The sequence below is a fragment of the Piliocolobus tephrosceles genome, chromosome 8 (assembly GCF_002776525.5).
Source record: "Piliocolobus tephrosceles isolate RC106 chromosome 8, ASM277652v3, whole genome shotgun sequence".
NCBI classification, from domain to species: Eukaryota; Metazoa; Chordata; class Mammalia; order Primates; family Cercopithecidae; genus Piliocolobus; species Piliocolobus tephrosceles.
The window spans coordinates 19,515,454-19,541,983 of NC_045441.1; the positions used below are offsets into that span (position 1 = coordinate 19,515,454).

Below are 26,530 nucleotides of genomic sequence, written 5' to 3' on the forward strand. Positions count from 1 at the left end.
TTCCACTCTAGCCCCTACACTCCTTCACACAGCAACCAATGATGTACTTTGCATATAAATTAAATCAATCCACTCAAGTTCTTAAAACACTCCAATGAGTACTGCTTGTACAAGAAATCATATCCAAACTCCACACCTTGATGAGATGAGAGACAGTTCTTCCTCAAGTGTCAATTCACCCTTTCTTAATAGCAATGAAATCCCCAATTTTGAAAATTCTTGGACCAGAACTGTTCAGAATAAAGATGACATTTCCCAGCTTCCCTTGCTGCCACGTATGGCCACGTGACTGACTTCCACCAGCCATGTGACTGACATCTGGTGGGGGAACATACGTAGAAGTGATGTTTGCAACTTCTTAAAGGACTTGTGGCCAGGTGAAGTGGCTCGCATCTGCAATCACAGCACTTTGGAAGGCTGAAGTGGGCAGATCACCTGAGGTCAGGAGTTTAAGGCTAGTCTGGTCAACATAGAGAAACCCTGTCTCTACTAAACATACAAAAATTAGCCGGGTATGGTGGCGGGCACCTGTAGTCCCAGCTACTTGGGAGGCTGAAGCAGGAGAATTGTTGGAACCCAGGAGGCAGAGATTGCAATGCGCCTAGATCGCACCACTGCACTCTAGCCTGGGCAAGAGAATGAGATCCTGTCTCAAAACACAAAACAAAACGAACAAAACAACTTAATATTATCTGAAATTTCCTTATTCATTATTCATTTATTTAATGCCTTTCTCCTACCCCTTACACTAAAATGTAAATTCCATGAGCACAAGAGCCTACAACATCACCACAACATCTGTGCTCTATCCAAGAGACTTTTAAAAATTATTTTATTAAACAACAATAGAGATGGGGTTTTGCTATGTTGCCCAGGCTAGTCTTGAACTCCTGGCCTCAAGCAATCCTATTGCCTGGGCCTCCCAAAGTGCTGGGATCACAGCCATGAGTCACTGGGCCCAATCTCAAAAGACTTTCAATAAGCCTCTGTTGAATAAATGAATGAATCAATCAAATAATGGCTGGCAATATCAAATACACACAGACACATACAAAGAGAAAGTGTCAGAAACAGAATTGAGACAAATGTTAACACTATCAGTCTAAGCCAGTGAGTAGATAAAAAATAAATGGGGACATTCATGATTTTAATGTAATTTTTGATGGAAAGGAGTCATGGATCAATAGCTCTATTTCTTATACATTGTGCAAGCAGTCTATTCAATTACCATATTACGTTTGCAGAAATCAAACATATTGAGACACAATACATGGATACAATAAGTAGTATGAAGAAGATACTATATATCTGACATTCTATGATTATTATGCAAAAACATGAGAAATGAATAACAAGTATTTAAACAAGGTATTTAGTAATATTCTCCCAAATAACTATTGAGTGAACAAAAATATTATCTACAATCATAGACCATATAATAAGTGATCACAATACATATAAAAATCTCCAGAATGGTGACAAAGCTATACTAAGAAGAAAATTTCTATCTAAATTATTTCATTAATAAAAAGAGAAAACTAAATAAAATAATTTACACAAATTATTATTATAAATGATTATAAATGATCAGAACAAGAAGAAAGCAAGAGAAAGGAAAAGAAGAGAAAAACTGAAAATACCAGATGAAAACAGAGAAAAAAAGATTATTCATTAAATAGAAGCATAGATTTTCCCCAAAATCACTAAAACAGACAATCATCTGGCATATCAAATTAATAAAAAATGAGAAAAACAAAAATTATAATTAAGAGAAGCTAAAACAATGGTATGAGAATACTTTCAATTTTTTTTTTTTTTTTGGGGACAGAGTTTCACTTTTTTGCCCAGGTTGGAGTGAGGTGGTGTGATCTCGGCTCACTGCAACCTCCGCCTCCTGGGTTCAAGTGATTCTCCTACCTCAGCCTCCTATGTAGCTGGGATTACAGATGCCCGCCACCACCCCTGTCTAATTTTTGTATTTTTAGTGAAGACGGGGTTTCACCATGTTGGCCAGGCTGGTCTCAAACTACTGACCTCAGGTGATCCACCCATCTCTGCCTCCTAACGTGCTAGTATTACAGATGTGAGCCACTGCGCCTGGCCTCAAATAAATTTCTAAACAATGTTATATGTAAGTAAATGCTAATAAACTACGTAGTTTTGAGGAATTGGTAACCTGAAGATAATATTAAGTTTTCAAAATAGACTGAAGAACAATTATCTTCTAATGTTTATCAAATAATCATCTCAAAAAAATGAAAACAAAACAAAAAAGCAGTTTATGAACTAGCAAGCCTAAAGTCAAAATTATAAATCAATTCCATACTGTATAGAATTAATTGTAGATCACAGAAAATAACAGAAAGCAAACAAATGAATTTTACAATGCTAGGTTAACTATGTTTCAAGACCTAACAATGATCCTTGTAGCTTTGTATAAACTGTAGGGCACTTTAATTTATAAATATGAATGAAGAAAATAAAAATGGCAAATCAAATTCAAAACTTACATTACAAATTCAAATTGCATTAAGAAAATGGCGTACCATGACAACTAATATTAACTCTAAGAATACAAAAATGATTTAATAATAGGAAATTTATTGATTATCACATCATGTCCAAACAAGAATAATCACAGGATCCTATTATGAGAGATTCAAAGAACATCTGAGAAAAAGCTATCATATATTCATGGTTTTAAAAAACTGTTGGTAAGTTAGATATGGTTTGGCTGTGTCCCCACCCAAATCTCATCTTGAATTGAAGCTCCCATCATTCCCACGTGTTGTGGGAGGGGCCATCCCAAGGGGAGATCATTGAATCATAGGGGTGGTTTCCCCCATACTGTTCTCATGATAGTGAACAAGTCTCACAAGAGCTGATGGTTTTATAAGGGGTTTCTCTTTCCTTTGGCTCTCATTCTCTCTTGTCTGCCGCCATGTAAGACATGCCTTTCACCTTCTGCCACGATTGTGAGACCTCCCCAGTCACATGGAACTGTAAGTCCTTTAAACCTCTTTTACTTTATAAATTAGCCAGTCTCGGGTATGTCTTTATTGGCAGCGTGAAAACAGACTAATACAGTAAGTAAGAGGTTAATTTCCTAAAATCAACTATCACCCTTACGGTTTATTAGTAGTAAACAGGTTTCAGTCAATACAAATGGGATAAAATATACACTGCCAAAAAAAAGGGAACAAAATTGCTGCAATTTGTAGACAAAGTCATTGCAGGGATAAAGAACCTAAGAAAATCACTGGAAAAAATCCATGACCGTTGTTTGTGTTTTTCCAAAATCCTAACCCCCATTGTGATGGTATTAGGAAGTGGGCCCTTTGGGAGGTGATTAGATCATGAAGGTAGAGACTCATAAAAAGGATTACTCCCTTCTCCCAAGGGATGAAGGGATGAAAGGACCCAAGGAAATCAGTTGATATTCTGCAATCTGGCAGAGGGCCTTCACCAGAACCTTCTAGAACTGTAAGCAATACATTTCTATTGTTTATAAAAGCTACCTGGTCTGTAGTATTTAGTTATTGCAGCCTAAACCACCTAGACTCTTGCTAATGAGAGAATTCAGTAAGGTGGCCAGATGAAGCCCAAAATTCCAAAGCCATTTTTCACCATACTGACAAAAAGGGGTTAAAAACATTTATGAAAAATTAAAATCAAGCGTGGTGGCTCACATCTGTAATCTCAGCACTTTGGGAGGCCGAGATGGGCTAATCAGCTGCATTCAGGAGTTCAAGACCAGCCTGACCAATATGGTGAAATTCCATCTCTACTAAAAATACAAAAATTAGCCAGCATGTGGTGGTGCGTGTCTGCAATCCCAGCTACTCAGGAAGCTGAGGCGGAAAAATCACTTGAACCTCGGAGGCAGAGGTTGCAGTGAGCCAAGATTGCGTCACTGCACTCCAGCCACAGAGGAGACTTTGTCTCAAAAAAAAAAAAAAAAAAGAAAAGAAAAGAAAAAAAAAAAAGGAAAATTAGCCAGGCACAGTGGCTAATGCCTGTAATCCCAGCACTTTGGGAAGCTGAGGTGGGTGGATCATGGAGTCAAGAGATCAAGACCATCCTGGCCAACACGGTGAAACCCTGTCTCTACTAAAAATACAAAAATTAGCTCGGCATGGTGGCATGCACCTATAGTCTCAGCTACTTGGGAGGCTGAGGCAAGAGAATCGCTTGAACCCAGGAGGTGGAGGTTGCAGTGAGTCGAGATGGCGCCACTGCACTCCAGCCTGGCGACAGAGTGAGACTCCGGCAAAAAAAAAAAAAAAAAAAAAAAAGAAAATGAAAATCCTATTCACCATGGCAAATATAGGAAAAAAACAAAAACAAACAAAGAAAACAACAGCAGTACCTCAACAAGACACTGTAGGGTCTGCTCCCCTATGTCTGGGAGAGAGTCAGGAGTGTGGGGATCAGGGCCCACTGACCAGAGAGTCAGGTGGCTGTAGCCACCTCCCGGGTGTCTTGGCTGTACCCTTGAACCTCAGAATGCTATCTCGTGGGTCAAGAGCATTAGAGCCGTGGTCAGAGGCTCCTCCAGGACACCATCCCTGAAGCAAAGGAAGACCCTTGTTCCCAAACCTGCCTTTGGTTACTTCTTATTTGGGGTTTGAAGGGATTTACCTGACTGACCCCAAGAGGTCCCCATCAGCTTCCATGCCTATCTCGCTCCTTTCTCTACTTCCTCTGAAATTTAACAAGTTCAGGGCCAAGTTCCACTTCTGATAGCATCCATCCTAATCATCTTTCATTTCTCTCTTGTTTGCTTCATTTAGAGAGAGTCTCACTCTGACACCCAGGCTGGAGTGCAGTGGCACGATCCTAGCTCAAACTCCTGAGCTCAAGTGATCCTCCCACCTCAGCTCCCCAAGTAGCTGGGACCACAGGTATGCACCACCAGACCCAGCTAATGTTTAGATTTTTTGTAGAGACGGGGTCTCTGTATGTTGCCCAGGCTGGTCTTGAACTCTTGAACTTAAGCAGTCCTCAGTCTCTCAAAGTGCTGGGATTACAGGCATGAGCCACCATACTCAGCCCATTTAGATAACTTTCAATGAAAATTCTGCACCTCCCTGGTTGTCTACAGTTCACATCATACCCTATGGGTTAAACACTTGAGGATAAGTAGATTGAATTAAAAAATAGATGTTTAAATATAATTTGGGAAGGGTCTGTGGAATAGAGATATGAAACCACTGGTGCCAGGACTTTCCTGATGAAGTGACCAGTGATTTTTCTCCTCTCCCCACCTATAGCCTCTGGTCAGCTCATCTCAGCTACAGGCTGAAGTACCAGTCATGAGGATATTTTGAAGGGATTTTAAAAAATTACTTTTAATCGGCTGGGCACTGTGGCTCACACATATAATCCCAACACTTTGGGAGGCCAAGGCAGGCGGATCATGAGGTCCTCTCGAGACCATCCTGGCCAACATGGTGAAATCCCGTTTCTACAAAAAATACAAAAATTAGCTGGGTGTGGTGGTGGGCGCCTGTAGTCCCAGCTACTCACGAGGCTGAGGCAGGAGAATCACTTGACCCAGGAGGCGGAGGCTGCAGTGAGCCGAGATCAAGCCACTGCACTCCAGCCTGGCAACAGAGCAACACTCCGTCTCAAAACAAAACAAAACAAAAATTTCATTTAATCAATTTATTTTTGTGATCATAAAATCATTTCAGACTTTATCCCAAAAGATGAGTTTTCAGGCCGGGCGCGGTGGCTCAAGCCTGTAATCCCAGCACTTTGGGAGGCCGAGACGGGCGGATCACGAGGTCAGGAGATCGAGACCATCCTGGCTAACACGGTGAAACTCCGTCTCTACTAAAAAATATGAAAAACTAGCCTGGCGAGGTGGCGGGCGCCTGTAGTCCCAGCTACTTGGGAGGCTCAGGCAGGAGAATGGCGTAAACCCGGGAGGCGGAGCTTGCAGTGAGCTGAGATCCGGCCACTGCACTCCTGCCTGGGCGACAGAGCGAGACTCTGTCTCAAAAAAAAAAAAAAAAAAAAAAAAAGATGAGTTTTCAGCATACTAACTAGACATAAGGCTGATATGTGGAGAGCAGCATCTGTGACAGTCCTGCCTTGGGTCTCCCACAGCCTCTGCAGCAGAGGGTCATACAGTGGCTTTAGGTGACAGCTGCCACTCAGTGGTCTCCAGTGAGTTATTTTCCTCCTGGCAGCTGCATTAATTTTGATTTTAGGCTTTATTGATTGATTGATTGATTTTGAGACAGAGTCCTGCTCCATCACCCAGGCTGGAGTGCAATGGCATGATCTTGGCTCACTGTAACCTCCGCCTCCTGGGTTCAAGCGATCCTCCTATCTCAGGCTCCTGAGTTGCTTGGATTACAGGTGCACGCCACAACGCTTGGCTAATTGTTTTTTTTGTATTTTTAATAGAGACAGGGTTTCACCTTATTGGTCAGGCTGGTCTCTAACTCCTGACCTCAGGTGATCCACCTGCCTTGGCCTCCCAAAGTACTGGGATTACAGGCGTGAGTCACCGCGCCCAGCCGGCTTTTATACTCTCACATCAACTTTGTGCTCCTTTCACCGCAACCGTGGGCATGTGAACTAGAAATGCTTCAAATTCCAATCACTTTTCTCCTTTTTGTTTTTGCCACTGAAAACAATTGTTGGATAATGTAATTTTGCTAATTCGAGATTTTTTTTTTTTTGAGATAGGATCTGGCTGTCACCCAGGCTGGAGTGCAGTGACGTGATCATGGCTCACTGCAGCCTCAACCTCCTGGGCTCAAGTGATCCTCCTGCCTCAACCTCCCCAGTAGTTGAGACCACAGGTGCATGTCACCACACCCAGCTAACTTTTTGACTTTTGGCAGAGACAGAGTCTCACCATGTTGCCTAGGCTCCTGTCAAACTCCTGGGCTCAAGTGATCCTCCTGCCTCAGCCTCCCAAAGTGTTGGAATTACAGATATGAGCTACCACACCCAGACTAATTTGAGATTTTGTTAACTTTACTGAATAACAGAATAGACCATATAGCCTAATGCAAACAAGTATAAAGAAAAAATTGCAATAATAAAAAAAAAAAAAGAAAAAATTGCATTCACTTTTCTGCCAGTCAAAATAAGTACAATCAGAATTTTTTCCATTTTTTTCTCTCTGACTATAAATGGATGTATCACAGATGAACATAAATGGGCATACAATAGATGTAGGATGGTGATGTAATTACACTGTAAATTCCATCTCTATCTTGGCTTTTTCTTTTAGTATAAAGTGAAAATATTATTTCTAATAATTATATAATATTTTATCTTTATAATTGCATTTTCCTACATCTCTGACTGATTTTATGTGATAGATTACTAAATGTAGAATTACTTTAAATCACAGGGTTTGAACATATTTTAAATTATAGGGCTTTAAAAATTATGGCTAAGTATCACCAAATAGTTTTCTGAAAGTTGTACAATTTACAAATTTACATTTCTACAAACAAACTGTAAATACATTTATTTCTATTTACATTTCTATCAGTGTTATATGAGTTTGCCCCCTTTTTTATTTTTATTTTTTTTAGATGGAGTTTCACTCTGTTGCCCAGGCTGGAATACAGTGGCTTGGTCTCGGCTCACTGCAACCTCCATCCCCCGGGCTCCAGTGATTTCCCTGCCTCAGCCTCCCAGGTAGCTGGGACTACAGGTGCACGCCACCATGCCCAGCTAATTTTTGTATTTTTAGTAGAGACAGGGTTTCACCATGTTGGCCAGGCTGGTCTCAAACTCCTGACCTCAGGTGATCCGCCCACCTCGGACTCCCAAAGTGCTGGGATTACAGGTGTGAGCCACTGCACCCAACTGAGTTTGCCTATTTTATCTTGCTCTTGACAACTTTTGAGAGGATTACATGATTTAGTTTACATTCTGAGAAGACAACTGTTAACCAATCCCTATTTTAATTAACACTTATAAGATTTCTGGTGAGGTCAAGCTGTTTTAATGTTTATTTCAAATGTCTATCAGCTGTCTATTTCTCTTTATCCCACTTGCTGTCAAGAGGTTTCACGTCGCTTTAGAAATGTTTTGTACATTTCTATAAACTGCCATATTTATGCCAGTTTGTTAGCTTTTTTGTTTGTTTGCTTTTTGAGACAGGGTCTCGCTCTGTTATCTAGGCTGGAGTGCAGTGGCATGATCGTGGCTCCCTGCAGCCTCGACCTCCCAGGTTAAATTGATCCTCCCACCTCAGCCTCCCCAGTAGCTGGGACTACAGGCATGCAGCACCATGTCTGGCTAATTTTTGTATTTGTTTGTAGAGTCAGGGTCTTGCTTTGTGACCCAGGCTGGTCTCAAACTCCTGGGCTGAAGCGATACTCTGCCTCAGCCTCTCAAAGTGCTGGGATTACAGGCATGAGACACTGCATCCAGCCTTTGTTATCTTTTTAAATATTCTTATAATTTAATAGTATAAGTTAGTAGTAGTATTTGATTCTTCCATTGCTTCCAATGCTTAGAAAGTTATTTCTTACTTAGAAAGTAGCTACACATTGATAGGTAATTTCTCTACCTTTTCAAAACAGTTTAAAATGACAGTGTTAAATAGACTGAAGATCAATTACACTTATGAATAAGGATAATTAAAAGAAACACCCAAATTAACAAACCTAGAAGGAAGCCAGGGTCAGAACCAGATCAGTAAACCTAACTCACTGCCCTGTCCTAAAAGTCAGGCTCATTAAAATGCTGTAACTAAGTGGCTCTCAAACTCAAGCGAGCATGGACATCACCCGGAGGGTTTATAGAAACAGACTGCTGGGCCACAGGCCTGGAGTTTCTGATTCAACAGGTCAGTATTGAATATTGAATTCAATACTGTGGGGCCCAGGAGTTTCCATTGCTTTTTTTTTCTTTTTGAGACAGGGTCTTACTGTGTTGCCCAGGCTGGAGTGAAGTGGTGCAATCACGGCTCACTGCAGCTTCAACTGCCTGGAGTCTGGCGATTTCCTCACCTCAGCCTCCAGAATAACTGGGACTACAGGCATGTGCCACCACGCCAGGCTAATTTTTTTATTATTATTTGTAGAGATGGGGTTTTGCTATGTTGCCCATACTGGTCCTGAACCCCTGTGCTCAAGAGAGCCTCCCACCTCGGCCTCCTAAAGTGCTGGGATTATAGGTGTGAGCCACTTGCCAGGACAGAATTCCCATTTCTAACAAGGTCCAGGTATTACTAATGTTGCGGGTCCAGGAACCACACTTTGAGAACCACTGTTGGCATGAATGCTTTCCATATTCCATTTTTCCACAGTTGTTAAGATCCCTGTGGGGACTGAAGGCTTGCTGTCAGTCTAGCAGGCCTTGATATGGGCATCACTGCTGAAAACTATTAAGGTTCCATGAGATGATTAAGAATGGAAGAGAGGCCGGGCATGGTGGCTCACGCCTGTAATCCCAGAGCTTTGGGAGGCTGAGGTGGGCAGATCACCTGAGGTCAGGAGTTCCAGACCAGCCTGGCCAACAAGGTGAAACCCCATCTCTAATAAAAACACAAAACTTAGCTGGGCGTGGTGGTGGGTGCCTTTAGTCCCAGCTACTTGGGAGGTTGAGGCAGGAGAATTGCTTGAACCCAGGAGGTGGAGGTTGCAGTGAGCTGAGATTGCACCCCTGCACTCCAGCCTGGGCAAGAGAGTGAGGCTCCGCTTCAAAAAAGAAAAAAAAAAAAAAAGTCACTGTCAGTGGTTGGATATATTTCCTTCCAGTCTTTTTACGTATAACAGATTTGGAGTCACATTGTATCGTAGCTTTTTGTATGTAACATTTCCTTCACATGTCACAACTATGAAATGCAAATGCTCTCAACTGTCCATGGGTCAAGAATTTTATTTATTTTATTATTATTTTCTGAGACAGAATCTTCCTTTGTTGACCAAGCAGTGGCATGATTATAGCTCATGGCAGCCTCAACGTCCTGGCCTCAGGCAATCCTCCTGCCTCAGCCTCCCGAGTAGCTGGAACTACAGGTATGTACCACCACGTCTGGTTAATTTTTAAATTTTTTGTACAGAAGGCGTGTCGCTCATTGCCTAGGCTGCTCTCAAACTCCTGCCTTGGCCTCCTAAAGGGCTGAGATTAAAGGCATGAGCCACTGTGCCTGGCCTAAAGTCAATAATTTTTAAATCAAACCACCTGCCCATCTCTGCCATCATCCTGGGACCAGCTTATAAAATGTCCCAGACAAAAGCCTGGGCCCTGGGCTGGGAAGAACTAGGTTTTTGGATCAGAACCTACGACAGAGATCAAGATTCCTGGACCAGGCCGGGCACGGTGGCTCATGCCTGTAATCCCAACACTTTGGTAGGCCGAGATGAGTGGATCACTTGAGGCCAGGAGCTTGAGACCAGCCTGGCCAAAGTGGCAAAACCTCGTGTTTACTAAAATTACGAAAAAAAAAAAAAAATAGCTGGGTATGGTGGCACACACCTGTAGTCCCAGCTACTTGGGAGGCCGAAGCATGAGAATCACTTGAACCTGGGAGGTGGAGGCTGCAGTGAGCTGAGATGGTACCACTGCACTCCAGCCTGGGCAATAGAGGCAGACTCTGTCTCAAAAATTAAAGAAAAGTCCAGGGCCAAAGCCAAAATGGAAAGCCACAGGAGACATGCGACCACAGCAAGAACTGCGATGGAGAGACAAAAGGTAAAGCCTTTCCCGAAAAGGTTTCTGGGGAGCAGATGCAGACGTTTTACTGCACCTGCTGCATACTCTCCCACCAGGATGAGTGAGGATTGGACAGCAGCAGACCCATGATTGATAACCAGGGAGGAGCAAAGCAAGTCAGCGTGGCAAACAGACTTTGATCCCTACCAAATCGAGGGGAGTGCCCTATGCACTATTAGGTTAGGGTAATTTACAATGTCTTGCACATTGCACACAGCTGTGGGATACACACGCTATTCTAAAGACCAGCTTGCAGAATGGCTCCCTGGACTTCGTGTGTGCTCGGGAGTATTGCCCAAATGTCCAGAGCATGCAAAAAGACCAGGGAGCTATTACGGGCTTCTTGTCTCCCGACCTTTAGCCTCGGACTCATTCCAACACGACAAGCACCATCCAATGAGCAGATCTATTGGCTCACAAACTATGAATGTTTCATTTCTTAAAACAGAAACTCTAAATTAGTGAAGTCTTCATGAATAAGGTTTGATTGTGAATAAGATAAAAATGTAAGCAAAGGAAGCCAGTTTTACATGAGATGTTTTCGGCATCACTCTGGCCAAGGTGTTCTTGAACCTCATGGTGGCAAAAGTAAGACATGCAAACAGCTCGGCTTTCCTCACCAAATGTGGGACTCATTTCTCTGTTTCTGCGGAGGGAAAAAAGAGTGTAACGGGAGTGTTGGCTGGCCCCTGGGACCGGCAGACCTGTTTAATCTCCCATGATCCTTTCATGTATGCTCGCTACAGCTTGCTGTCTGCAAACTCACGGCAGAACATTGTTGCACGGGGCTTGAGGTCAAGGAGGAGAAAATGAAAAAGGCTGCTGGGATGAATTCATGAAAACACGGTGATAAAATAGCAGGGCTCTTTCCTCTGCTACTTGGGGACATCTACTGTATCATAAGCCTCTTATTCTTGGATACAAGTAGGCACATGATGTGTGACGTAAATAAATAGTGGAAAAGCAGGGACCCTGAGGACCACACTTGACTTCTCGGCAGTTGCAATTAACCTGCAGCACTGAGCAGGAAGGCTACCCTCCAGTCCCGAGTCTCAGCCCTGCTCCGTCCCTTCTTTCCCTCCTCTCTGCCATTCCCATATACTATATCCTAAGGCTGACTCCAAACACAATTTCACATTTCCTCAGCAAATATATCACTGCAGTAACAGCAAACACACAGAAGCTTGATGAACGGAAACTAAGGACACAATCACAGCTTTACAAGTTATGCACAGGAAAGTGGTTCTGAACAGGCTGGCAAGAGTCTCACACCCAGAGGGCTGAGCGTATCCGGGCAGGACTAGAGACCCTGGGGCATGATTCTCAGACCATCCTCCCTGGGAAGGAAGCTGCATTTGTAGCCAACTGTATTCGTCCTTCACTGATAACCAATTTCCTGAAAAGAGCCAGGGGCTCATAAATTTGTGACTAGTGCCAACCAATAACTAGTTGTTTTTGCCGAATCCCATTTGATTTTATTCTACCCTTGGCAGTATAGGCTAGAACTGAAAGCACTGAAAAAAATTTAATTAATTAATTAATTAATTAATCTATTTTTGAGACAGGGTCTTGCTCTGTTGCCCAGGCTGGAGTGACTGCTCGATTTCAGCTCACTTTAACCTCCACCTCCCAGGATCAGACAATTCTCATGCTTCGGCCTCCTGAGTAGCTGGGATTACAGGCGTTTGCCACCACATCCAGCTAATTATTTTTTTCTTTTGTATTTTTTTCAGTAGAGATGAGGTTTCACCACGTTGGCCAGGCTGGTCTCAAACTCCTGGCCTCAAGTGATCCGCCCATCTCGGCCTCCCTAAGCGCTGCGGTTACAGGCATAAGCCACCCGGTCCGGCCTGGAAAAAGGATTTCATTAGGAAAAGGCACCTAGTGCTTGATAGGATTGCTTCTCAGTGATAGAGAGAATAGCCTTGGTTATAGGTTTCCTCTAAGATAGGAAGAAACCGAAGCCTGGGGAAAAATGGAAGGCTTGGGGCAGCAATGTCAGATCAGAAGTTGAAGTCCAATGACAGAATCTTTACCCTTTGTGGTAGCTAACCTCCAGAGTGATTCACAATAGCTCCTGACTCCTGACATTCACCGGGAGGCTGTTCTCTTCCACAGTGAATAGGGATGACCTGTGTAACCAAGACAATATTGTAGAAATGATAGTGTTCAACTTCCATAGCTAGGGCATAAAAGATATCATTGCTCTTGCCTAGCACTGTTCTGGATCACTGGCTTTGAGGGAAACTGGCTGCCATGTCAGGAGGACACTCAAGCAGCACTGTGGTGAGGTCCGTGTAGTAGGGACCTGAGAGCTCCTATCAACCACCAGCATTACCTTGCCAGCCAGGTGAGTGAGCCAACAGGAAGCACATCTTCTAGTCCAGTCAAGCCCAAGGCTGGTCACAGCTCCAGCCAGCATCTTGGCTGCAACTGAATTACAGACTCTGAGCTAGAACCACCCAGTTTAGCCAGCTTTCAAATTCCCAACTCACAGAAACTAAGTGAGATAGGAAATATTTAGTGTTGTTTTCTGTCCCTAGATTTTGGTGTAATGTATTATGCAGCCATAGATCACAGATATATACCCTTCCAGAGGCAGTCTCATGTCTGTTTCCATGGGAAACTGACTTTGTTACGGAGGGGAAGCCTTGCTAGAGTCTAAGATCAATATCTTCTGCCTGGATATCTGGAGGTGAAAAGCTACCTTTCCTATTTATTTATTTATTTATTTTTGAGACAGAGTCTCACTCTGTCACCCAGGATGGAGTGCAGTGGCACAGTCACAGCTCACTGCAGCCTCAAACTCCTGGCCTCAAGCGATCCTCCTGCCTCAGCTCCAGAGTAGCTGGGACTACAGGTGCACACCACCACGCCCAGCTAATTTTTCAACTTGCTTGTAGAGACAGGGTCTCACTGTGTTGGGAAAGCAACTTTTCTGCTTCTTTTTTTGTACATTATCTTCAATCACTTCAAGGAAGGAAGCACACACATGTATATATATATGTGCACACACACAGGCACACACTCAGCTTTCTTCTAAACCTGAAAAACCGCTCAAGCACTGGGAATCTGAACTCTTTTCCAGAAACAAGCCAATGCCGTAGAAGTTTTAAATACCATTTTTTCACGCTGTCTCTGAAGGGGCAGGCAGTCACAGGGGGAAAAGGGGGAGGCTGATTACTGAGAATTGATGGATGTTTTTGTTCTCGCTTGCTAGTCGTAAAATTCTGAGCTTGGTGAGCACCAGCAGGAGAGGAAAGCCACAGCCACTAAGTCTGTGCCTTCCAGCATTGATTTAAATATTTCAAGATGGAATTTTCACCTTTTACTCTCCTTTCTCCAACCTATCTTTTCACCCTGAGTGTGGAAGAAAATCTTGAGTAAGACAAAAACACGGAGACTTTGTGAGCATTATAGCATGTCTGAATTAAGCTACAGGCAGTCTATATATTGTAAGAGAAATATTTCCTTGCAGTATACATGCTCTACTGTGATGAACCTGGAAGACAAGAGGCCTCTGCTTAAGTGTAGATTAAGTAGCCATAGCTCCTTCCCATCCAGATGAGGGCCAGAAAGAAGAATGCTTAGAGCTTACAAGGCCTTGGAACATTCTCCTAGGCTGGAGTGGGCCCTAAGGATGGAGGTAAAGAGTAGAAAGCATTTAGGGGCTCAGGTGTCATGGCTCACTCCTGTAAACTCAGCACTTTAGGAGGCAAGGCAGGAGGATCGCTTGAGGCTACGAGTTTGAGACCAGCCTGGGCAACATAGCAAGATGCCATCTCTACCAAAAAACACACAAAAATAGCAGGGTATGGTGGCTTGCACCTGTGGTCCCAGCCCCTTGGAAGGCTGAAGTGGGAGGATCACTTGAGCCCAGGAGTTCAAAGCTACAGTGAGCTATGGTTGCATCATTATACTCCAGCCTGGGTGAAGGGATGAGACCCTGTCTTTAAAATACACAAAAGACAAACACACAAAAAGGTATTCAGGACAACAGATGGAGAATGAGAGAACGAAGGAGAAAGACCCAGGGGAGAAGCAACTCGCCAAGGCCCATCAGAGTAAACCTCCGTGGGCCAAAAGATGGCCTGGTGGGAAACGATGTTCCTTCATCTTCTGAACTCTGGGGTCATTTCCTGTTTCCACCAGGGGACTCCGCCTATCTGTCCCTGCAAGTGTCAAGTCATAACTGAAGGTTCCATGAGCACTGCAATATTCTCCTTGCATGGTGAGTCGGGTCCTAGAGATCTTCCGGATCCTAACATCAGTTTAGGGAGATGGCGTTTTCCTATCGGCAGTGGGGAGTTCAAGAGCCCCTGTCTCACTCTCCCCTGACCCTGGATGTCCTCTCGGACCATGTCCCGTCTCTCTGCTCATCCTCATTTATGTGCTTTCCCTCGGTGAGCTCATCCTTGCCTATAATTTTACCCACCAGCTCTCATGAATCTCAATCTGGTGTCCCAGCCCCAGCTGATTTCAGCTGTGTATAGACTTCCTTTGCTTGGCCGTTTGACGCTCACCTTCCACTCAGCACGTTCAATTGAGGATTCAACCCTACAAGACTTCTCTGTTGCTCCATGATCTGACCCCTGCCAATAACAGCAAGTTGGGAACTTTGGAGTCAGCCTCACCTCTTCCCTTTCTACAGGCCCTAAATCCAGTCTGCCAGTGGGTCCTGAGGTCTTGCCCTTCAAATGGTATCTTAGTCATGGTCGATGACTTCCCCATGCCCACCCCTTTTCAAACTCTCATCACAGCAGGCCTGGAATGCCCTCTTTTCTTTCTTTGCATTTAATTCCACCCATATTTCAAGGTTCAAAGCAAGTGTCACATTCCCCAAATTCTTTTCTGACCCTTCAAGACCTTTCCTCCTTTTTTGCCCTTCCATTCATCTATTGAAACAAATAGTTATTGACGGCTTGCTGTGTACAGCATGTACCGAGTGAGCTACAACTCTGAAGCCCTGTGCTTCAAGGAGTTACAGTCTAGTGACCATCACACTAATGAATCACTTGTTTGTTTTCCCTCTCTTAATTGTGTTTCCCTAGCCAAATTGTTATTTTTGTTTGTTTGAGACAGGGTCTTGCTCTGTTGCCTAGGCTAGAGTGCAGTGGTGTGATCATAGCTTACTGTAGCTTTGAACTCCTGGGCTCAAGTGATCTTCCTGCCTCAGCCTCAAGACTAGATGGGACTACAGGCATGCATCATCACATATGGCTGATTTTTAAAATTGTTTGTAGAGGCAGGATCTTGCTATGTTGCCCAGCCTGGTCTTGAATTCCTGACCTCAAGCGATCCTCTTGCCTCAGCCTCCCAAAGTGCTGGAACTACAGGCATGAGCCACCAAATTCAGCTCCCCAGTCAAATTCTTAAATAGCTAGGTCTGAGTCTCAAATGCCTTTTGTAAAACCCACAAAGACTGATAGATTATAGCACACATAAGTTCTTACTAAATACTTGTTGGTTCTATGCAATATGGGTACCTGAATAAGACTAGAAAGACATGCCAACTGCAACCCTTATCTAGGTTAGAGAAATCTCTCAGTGAAGGGAAAAAACAGTATCAAGAAATTTTCAAAAAACCATGCTGTGTCTGAATGGCGTTTTATGTGTCTAACCAGTAGTTTAATTTAATTTGACAGACAACTTACTTGATTCAAATTTTTTAAAATAATGATTGATAACCCACTCTCTAAATTTTATAATCATAAAATAATTGTCACATTTTAAGAGTAGAGAAGTATTATAAAAATGATTTCATTATACTTTAATCATTAGAATGTTAGATGTTTGGAATTTCCTAAGAGATTTTACAAGGTAGAAATAGGAGCTAACTGAGAAGCATTGAATATACATTCTTAGACAAAACCATGCTCTCTCATTAAGAACAAGGATATTGATGGGATCCAAATGTACCAGGCAACCATGCCATTCTCTCAGCAAAGATATCCCGGAACTGGGGTCAAAGACAGAACCGGTTCACATAATATTCGTGTGCCCCTTTGCAGTGTCCCCAGGAAAAAGACTTTTGTGAATGAGCAGTAGAATAACTTCACTTTTCCCAAATGCAAAAAAAAAAAAAAAAAAAAAAAAATCCTATGAGAAAAAAATGGGAAGATATTTCAGTCCTCCAAACCCTATAAAAGTAATAGTTTTGATTCTTTGTTCGGGAACATATGTCGCTCAGCCCAGAAGAGATCTTCACGTGCCAAACAGAAGCTCAAGAATTCAGAAGCAAAAGTTACTCTCAGACATGTTTACTGTCAAACTCAATCTAAAAAAAAAAAAAAAAAAAAAATTCTTACTCACCTGCCAGAATATGCTGTCTATCGTGTTTCCAAGAAAACCATCGCGACCTTCTGAAGACACCAGTTTGGGGCCAAGGATGGTCATGAATTCATCAAAATCCACCTGGCCATCCCCTGCAAGGAGAAGATGTAAATATGAGTTGCAAACAAGCTGAACTTGACCTGCTGTACCCGAGGCAACAAACACCTCTATGCTTTTCTTCTGGGCGTGACCTCAGTCAGTGAAGAAGAGCTGGTAACCTTACTTAAAACTGTTCAATGTTCTTCAGTGACTGAAAGTACCATAAGAAATTGGTAATTATTAGTACCTCCACGTATTCCTAAACATTTGACGGTATTTCTAGCTAAATGTCCAACCATCACCTCCCACTTAACATGGCTATACCTCACCCCTACTTCTCCTTTTACTCCGAATTGCCCAGTTGGACATGATGGAAGTGGTAGCTTCACCCTATCTCTTCCACCATCCTTGTCACCCACATAAACATTTAGTCATCAAGGCTTCTTGACTCCACCTCTTAAGTATCTGTAGCTGCTGTATCTTCCTCATTACTCAATGGCTAATTCTCTTTTCAACAATGAAGGTGAGAAAATCCTTCCAAGAATTAATGTCCCCAGTTACAATTCTGTTATGAGCAGCATGGCTTCTACACTCTTACCTTCACAGCCTCTTCTATGCAGTTCTCAGTTTAATTCCCCCAAACCAAATCTGATCATGCTTTCTACATTTGAACAGCATTTTCTTTTTTTTTTTTTTTTTGAGATGATGTCTTGCTCTGTTGCCCAGGCTGGAGTGCAGTGGTGCAATCTCGGCTCACTGCAACCTCCACCTTCCAGGTTCAAGCGATTCTCATGCCTCAGCCTCCTGAGTAGCTGCGATTACAGGAGTGAGCCACCAAGCCCGGCTAATTTTTGTATATTTAGTAGAAGACGGGGTTTCACCATGTTGCCCAGGCTGGCCTCTAACTCCTGACCTCAAGTGATCCACCTGCCTTGGCCTCCCAAATTGCTGAGATTATAGGCATGAGCCACTGCACCCGGCCTGAACAGCACCTTTGATTGAAAATAGGGATACCACCTCAGCATAGCGTTCAAGCTTCACTATCTCTTTTGCATCCATTTGTCCCAACCTTTGCATAAGATGCAAGTTCCTTCACACCTCTGCGTGCGTGTGTATGCTGGTCCCTCTGTCTGAGATGCTTTCTCTCACTTGCCTATCTGGTGAATATCTCTTTCTCTAAGACAGAGCTGAAATGTCATGTTCTCTTTTTGTTTTATTCCTGATCTCATTAGGCAGAACTGGTTGAACTTTTTTTCTCTCTCTCCTACTAACTCCACGTGTACCTACTATAGAATTTAAAACCATGTAACCCGGCCAGGCGCGGTGGCTCATGCCTGTAATCCCAGCACTTTGGAAGGCCGAGGTGGGTGGATCACCTGAGGTCAGGAGTTCGAGACCAGCCTGACCAACATGGTGAAATCCTGTCTCTACTAAAAGTACAAAATTAGCTGGGTGTGGTGGCCCACAATTGTAATTCCAGCTACTTGGGAGGCTGAGGCAGGAGAATCGCTTGAATCTGGGAGGCGGAGGTTGAGTGAGCCAAGATCGCATCACTGCACTCCAGCCTGGGCAACAAGAGTGAGACTCCATCTCAAAAAATAATAATGATAAAACAATACAATAAAAGAAAATCTTATATCCCAGTCACTGATTTGCATGCCTATCTCACAAGCGAAAGATTGTGAGTTCTGAAAGGTCAAGGACTTGGTCTGAAACATCTTTGTATATGGAACACCAAAGCAGGCCTTCAGTATGTACTTGTACAATGAATGAATGATGTCTCTTGCTCGCTCTTTCTTTGTTCAATTCAGCATCTGTTGGATCTTTCACGCTAGAGCTGACAGTAACCAGAGGGTGGACTTGAGCCAACTCAACAGACAAAAGCGAACCTGCAAGGCATTATTGGATCCTCCAGGAGTCATCAGTGTAGCATTCTGCACCCTTAGAACTGCTCAAAAGGGCAAATCCATCAAAAGTTCACCACATCCCTATCTTGGCTGCAGCCAGCGCAGACAGCCAGGTGTCTGCACACAAGAGTTTGCCCGAATGCCCACACATAAATCAATGCCCTCTCAGAGTGCATTCACCTTCAAAGAATATTCATTCAAAACCTATTTCACAATGCCAAGCAGATGTGAGCATCAAGATGCCAATAATTCAGAACAGATTGTCCAGGAACAGATCCCAGCAGAGGTCAAACTTCCTAAAGGATTAGGGAGGCGTGGCAAGTCAATGGGAAAGGGAGGATTTAACCACCAAGTGACGAGGGGCCCTCAGTGGCCTCTGGAGAAGAAATCGATTTACCTCATCATTCAACAAGATACATCTAAAATTTCACTCCTGCTGATAATCATAAGAAAGCGAATTCAAGCAACCATGAGTTACCATCTTGCCTTCAAAATTATCAAATACTTCCAAAAGCACACTAGTCGATGCTGCCAGAAATACAGAGATTGCCTCTATGATGCATTCCTGGTATACTTGTCCCAGGTATAGACAGGAAGTACCAATCAAGATCCTGTAAAGTGCTGTTTTCTTTGGATCTAACAACTCCCCTAAAAAAATAGAGGGGGGCTGGGTGAGGTGGCTCACGCCTGTAATCTCAGCACTTTGGGAGGCCGAGGCGGGCGGATCATAAGGTCAGGAGTTCAAGACCAGCCTGGCCAACATGGTGAAACGCTGTCTCTACTAAAAATACAAAAATTAGCTGGGCCTAGTGGCAGGCGACTGTAATCCCAGCTATTTGGGAGGCTGAGGCAAGAGAATCGCTGAACCGGGGAGGCAGAAGTTACAGTGAGCTGAGATAAGACGACTGCACTCCCACCTGGGCGACAGAGCAAGACTCCGTCTGGGGAAAAAAAAAATAGAGAGGGGGGTCTTGCTATGTTGCCCAAGCTGGTCTTGATCTCCTGGGTTCAAATGATCCTCCTTCCTCAGCCTCCCAAAGTGCTGGGATTACAGGCATGAGCCACCATACCTGACCGCAATAACTTCATTTTTAAAGAAAAAACAAAACAACATTATCTCAAATATAGAACAAGATATTTGCCTACAGATAGATAATCAACCAGTATTTGTAAAAGTGAAAAGTAGAAAGCTAGAGGGAAAGGGGAATGGCCTAGTCTGCTAGAATTTGACACCTCTGAAAGCTAACTCCATGTGGCTCCATGTCTTGGATAGACATGCTTGTTACACACGTGCAGGAACTCTGCCCAGCCCAAATCACCTCCCCTGGTCATAGGTGGGGCTGGATGACCAGTCTCAGACTAAACTATGCATTCTCAAGAGAGACAGTATAGGGAACAAAGTAATATTAGTCAATGTTAGATATTACAAAGGCTTGTGGCTCTCCTAGGGCACAGTACATAATACACAGTGTATCTGTACAAAATTTCAAGGGGGTGGGACAACTGGAAAAATGTCTATCTGAAAAGGCTCTTGGGTGGTGCTTATTTAAAGAAAGAAGAGGAAGGTTAAGAAGCACTGGACTCGCAGATGCCCCAAGTACTGTGGTTCTTTTTCCTAGGTACCCTCTCTGGAATGTTGGTCTATCAGCAGTGGGCGTCATCCCACTATCTGCACCCACAGTGAGGTCTAACTGTTCATACAGGCTTAGAAGCTCAAGGACATGGATCTAAATTTTTGCAAAGACGTCATGAGGGCCGGATGCGGTGGCTCATGCCTGTAATCCCAGCACTTTGGGAAGTCGAGGAGGGCGGATCACTTAAGGCCAAGAGTTTGAGACCAGCTTGGGCAACATGGTGAAACCCCATCTCTACTAAAAATACAAAAATTAGCCGGGTGTGGTGGTGGGCACCTGTAGTCCCAGCTACATGGGACAGAGAGGCAGAAGAATCACTTGAGCCTGGGAGGCGGGGGTTGCACTGAGCCAAGATGGCACCACTGCACTCCAGCCTGGGTGACAGAGTGAGAGCCTGTCTCAAAACAAAACAGAAAACAACAACAAAAAACAAACAAACAAACAAAAAAAGCACATGAGACCTGATCTAAGATATGTCCGCCAGGCTACTTAAACTCCTGACCATGATATAACGGGCACCATTCTCTCCCACTTGGGAACCTCATAGTTTACAGGATGTGGCAAAACCCATGCTTGCCAGCACCAGGAGAATGAGGCCATCTTTGAACACTGCACCTTCAAGGTAGGAGGAGGAGGGAGACCACCCACCTCTCTGAAACCTCGCCTCAGGGTGCAGGGAGCGCAGCAGTTTGGAACTGGTGCATTTCACAGGTCCACATGGAGCTCTGGACCAAATCATCACAGCACCAGGCAGTGCTCGCAGATGGTGCACTTGGCTGGGAACTGCAGACCAAAAGCTGACAAGCAGAAACGATGCTTCTGAAACACATCCTGGTCCTGGCAAAGGGAGCAGCTCATTTGCTATTCCAAATTGTTGGCCAGAGAAGAAGCGACGGGGAAGGGCACTCAGGATCCTACGGGCAGGGCCAACTATGGCGTGGAGTACACGTGACTTGGCAGAAGAGGTCCAGATCATGGAAGTATTTGCTTCCAGTAATTTAGGAGAGGACATTTGGAATCCCAGATTGGTCGATACGTGTTTTTTGCTTGTGATACTGTGATTTATAATAAGAAATGCATATTGGCCAGTCACAGTGGCTCATGCCTATAATCCCGACACTTTGGGAGGCCAAGACGGGTGGGTCACTTGAGGTCAGGAGTTTGAGACCAGCCTGGTTAACATGGTGAAACCCCGTGTCTACTAAAAATACAAAAATTAGCTGGGTGTGGTGGTGCACATCTGTCATCCCAGCTATTCAGGTGGCTGAGGCAGGAGAATCGCTTGAGTCTGGGAGGTGGAGGTTGCAGCGAGCTGAGGTCATGCCACTGGCCTCCAGCCCGGGTGAAAGAGCAACACTTCATCTCAAATACATACATACAGATAGACAGACAGATAATAGATATAGATATAGAAACCTTTGTCTCTGTTTCCTGGTACACAGTTCATAAAACACTTATAATTCCGTAAGTGATAGGAGTGCAAGGAGCATCTTTTGTTCTAATATTTGGTCTTTGACTCCAGTTCCTGGCCAGAACTCCTAAATGCTTTGGAACTTCCTGGGTGACAGGAATGTCTTTTGTTCTAATGAAGCACTTCTTGGTGGGCTTCCAGTGGGAGATGATCACCAGAAACACCAAACCATGATTAGAACCTTGGAAATTTCAGCCCCATCTCCCCAACCTCCAGAGAGGAAAGATGAGCTGAAGATTGGGTTAATAATCAATCATGCCTACATGATGACACCTCCATAAAGGTCCCTAATGTATGAGGTTCAGAGAGTTTTCAGGTTGGTGAACACACAAAGATGCTGGGAGGATGGTGCTCCCAGAGAGGGCATGGAAGCTGCATGTACCACTCCTATTACCTTACGCCTCTCTGGCTTTCTCTGAGTTGTATTCTTTTCTAATAAATGGGTAATAATCAGTAAAGTGCTTTCCTGAATTCTGTGAACTGCTCTAGTAAATGAATGAACTCAAAGAGGAAACCTGTGATTTGTGGTCAGAAGCACAGGTGGCCACATGAACTTTGAAATGGTGTCCTAAGTGGGAGCAATCTTGTGGGACTGAGCCCTTGACCTGAGGGACCTAATGCAAATGGCAATTGTCTAAACAGGTGCTCCTCAAATAAGGCTAACTCCAGGTAGATAGCAACAGATAGTAACAGAATTCAATTTAATTGTAGGACATCCAGTCTAGTGTTTGCAGATAACTGGGGAATTGCTTGGTGAGGGAGAAAAACCCACACTTTGGTCTATTTGGTCTTGAGCGTGAGAGTATCGGGAAAACAGTCTTCTTTTCTTATACAATCTCTTTGTTACTCAATGAGGAAAGGGGGGTTTCTCCAGGCCCATGGTTGGAGGAGTAATCAGGGTAGGTCTCCCATATCTCTAGCTGTCTTCTGATATTTCTCAGCTCTGGTTCCTAAGTATGTAAGAACACAACACATTTTCTGCAGACCTTCAGTAAATGAAGACTCTTCCTTCTAATCTACAATTCTGTGCCAACCTTACTGGTAAACATGAAGGTTCTATTCCGATTTAGACTATGGAAATGACCTCTTTAGCAGATTTTAATTTAACAGACAAACAGGGCTAGGAATATGCCCCAAAAGTTATCACCATTGTACCCAGAAGTCTGATCCATATGCCCCCACCCCCTCAGTCTCAGGGGAATGGAGACAAATAGAATCTCAGAGGTAGGTTTCACACTAAGTCCCTAAAAACCATTCCCAAGCTGCCAGGCTGAAGCAAGGTCCAGGAAATCTGATAATCATAATACTATCTAACATTTACTGGGCACACACAATGCGATGGACATGGTTTTTAAAATACCCACATTTTTTTTTTTTTTTTTTTTTTTAGAGACGGGGTCTTGTACTGTCACCTAGGCTGGAGTGCAGTGGTGCCATCATAGCTCATTGCAGCCCCAAACTCCTGGGCTCAAGCAATCCTCCCGCCTCAGCTTCTGGAGTACCTGGAATTACAGGAGCGTGCCAGCACTCTTGGCCAATGTTTTAAAATTTTTTCAGAGATGAGGTCTTGCTATGTTGCCCAGGTTGGCCTCAAGCAATCTACCTGCCACAGCCTTCCAAAGTGCTGGGACCTATGCTAACTCATTTACATCTTCCTGCTGCCCATTTGACAAATGAGAAAACTGAGGCTCAAAGAGGTTCAGTAGCTTGCAGAAACTTATGCAGGGAGTAGAGCCGAGATTCCAGCCCCAGCAGTCTGCCTGTGCTTTTTATGGCCTTTCAAACGGTCACTCATTGACATGGTCTGTCTGGATCACTGTCTCCTGATCCCGGCTCTTCTTACCAAGGGAGTGCTATGGCACCAGGTACACAGAGTCAAACTGAACTCTAAATGGCTCCCTGTAGTCTAGCTCTTGCATCTCAGGTCAGCCACCAGAGGCCATTCTTCATCATTTCAGAGAGTGATGATAAGTAATAGGAACCACTTACTTAATACTTGCTATGTACCAGGCACTGAGCTCAGGGCTTTACATGTATTACCTTGTTTAATTCCATGCCAACACTATAAATAGGTTCTCCCCTTCCACATTTTATCAATGAGAAAACTTAGAAAAGAAGAGGTTAAAAATAACTATATCAAAGCCATGCAGCTACCATGAGGCAGAGTGGGGGCTCAGCTCAGAACCACAATTGCTTTGTTTTTTGTTTTTCTAAAGATAGGATCTCACTCTCTCACCCAGAAGTGCAGTGGTGCAGTCATAACTCTGCAACTTTGAACTCCTGGGTTCGAGTGATCCTCCCACCTCAGGCTCATGAGTAGCTAGGACCACCACTATTTGCCACCACGCCTGGCTAATTTTTTTTTTTTTTTTTTTTTTTTGAAACAGACTCTCACTCTGTCATCCAGGCTGGAGTGCAATGGCACGATCTCGGCTGGCCACAACCTCTGCCTCCCGGGTTCAAGTGATTCTCCTGCCTCAGCCTCCTGAGTAGCTGGGATTACAGGCACCCGCCACCATGCCCGGCTCATTTTTGTATTTTTAGTAGAGATGGGGTTTCACCATGTTGGCCAGGCTGGTCTCAAACTCCTGACCTCAGGTGATCCGCCTGCCTCGGCCTCCCAAAGTGCTGGGATTACAAGCGTGAGCCACTGCACCCAGCTCCTGACTAATTTTTAAATTTTTTGTAGAGACAGGGTCTCACTATGTTGCCCAGGCTAGACTTGAACTCCTGGCCTCAACTGATCCTCCCACCTCAGCTTCCCAAAGCACTGGGATTACAAGTGTGATCCACTGCACCCGACCAGAACCCTAGTATTAACCCCAATATTGTACGCCTTCCCTTGACATTAGAGACCCCAGTTCTTGGTCCTGGCATAGGATCACAGGACCTCAAGCTCTTTTTAAAGCTTTAGAGTTATAGTGTGTTTTCCTATCTGGGCGTTTAGGAAGGAAGTTAGTGGTAAATTGGGAGAGATGGCTATCAAGGGCTTTAATGCAAATGGCAATTGTCTAAACAGATGCTCCTCAAATCTCTCTGACAGCAGTCAGGATCTTAGTAATTCTTTATGGGTGCTCCATTGTCAGGGAGGGGATTCAGGTCTTTCACATAGAACCCTGCACACATCTGAAACCTCCTCCACCAGAAAAGAACTGGTCTGATGAACAAAACCTGTCCAGGCCCTGCAGGGTCCCATCAAACTGCCATTACAGAATCACATAACCCCAAAAGACAAAGGTGACCCTCTTCCCAGATCTGCAACTTTTCATGGAATTCAGGAGGTTCTAAACGCAAAAACTTTGATTAACTTCTTTTATGACTCTTGAATGAGCAAGTAGCTGCAGAAAGAAAGAATGTAATTCACTCCGACCAGGCCTCATTTTCCCTTCTCCAGCTTCCAAATACCATGATCCACTTAGCAAGAAGCACAGAAAGCTAACCTGCCAAGATCTGCATCTCATGGTTTCCCACTGCTATGTGAGTCAAAGTAATGAACTTGAACTAGGGCAGGAAGCTGCAGGAGTGCCAGGACTGTACAACATTCATTAAGACCAACCAGGTGAAATTCTCACAAGGAGGTAAAATAATCCTAAAAAAAAAAAATCACTGCAAAATAAAAGGGAAGAGAGGAATATACAGGAAAAATGGGTGGGCTTCAAAGGGTAACAAGGAGACAAGAAAAAATGTCTATCTGAGACTCCATTCAAATTAGTTGACTAAATCCCCAAAGCATAAGGCATAGCTTAGCTTCCAGGGGCTTGCAATCCATTACCCAAGGCAGAATCAAGGGAGTGCTGTAACTGACCTCAAAGCATTGTGCTAAGGCGGGACAAAGGCAGGAACGCGGGGTCCAGAGAGGTCATTCTCCACGGTTTTGCAGTGAGCCTTTAAAAGACGGAAGGATTCTAATGAACTGCAAAGGGAGATGAGCTGAGTGGCCCAAGCAATGGTGAGGATGCTAGGAAGGAGGGAAGGTGACCAACCACCCTTCAAGCTGGATAGAGGATCCCCATAGGAAGACAGCAGGACCAGCTGGGCCCAGAAGATCAAGGCAGGCTGACGGGCTCATCTTCGATGCAGAATCAGTAGAACCTGCCCAGGCTTGGGTATGAAAGTGCCAGACCTTTGCTCACCGAAGATCAATCTGGGGACAGTGTGAAGGTTGGCCTGGATGGGGCAGAGCTGACTGGAGAAGGGGTCTTAGTTAAGACAATAGGGAAGGCAGCCAGTGTGGAGGATGGGGACTGGAGAAGACTGGGTACAAGAAAAAGGCATTTCAGATGGAACTGATAAGACATGGCAACTGACTGGAAGGGTAGGAAGAGTAGGAGGCAAGAGTGACACTGAGGTGTCTGGTTTGCGACACCGAAGGGACCATGAAACTAATTAGGAAGAATAAAGATGTCAGGAGGACGTACTGGGGAAATACTGGTTTTGAGGTGCAG

The 26,530-nt window shown here is 44.1% G+C and overlaps 1 protein-coding gene across 3 annotated transcripts in view; it reads right to left on the reverse strand.

Moving 5' to 3' along the window:
• The window catches only part of CALN1 (calneuron 1), a 668,523-nt gene that overhangs the window by 239,972 nt on the left and 402,021 nt on the right, over nucleotides 1-26,530 (reverse strand). For all 3 annotated transcript variants that reach the window (XM_026446609.1, XM_026446607.2, XM_026446608.2), the window contains one exon: nucleotides 17,014-17,126. In XM_026446609.1, the coding sequence (XP_026302394.1) occupies nucleotides 17,014-17,126 (113 nt within the window). The remainder of the gene's footprint in view (nucleotides 1-17,013; nucleotides 17,127-26,530) is intronic.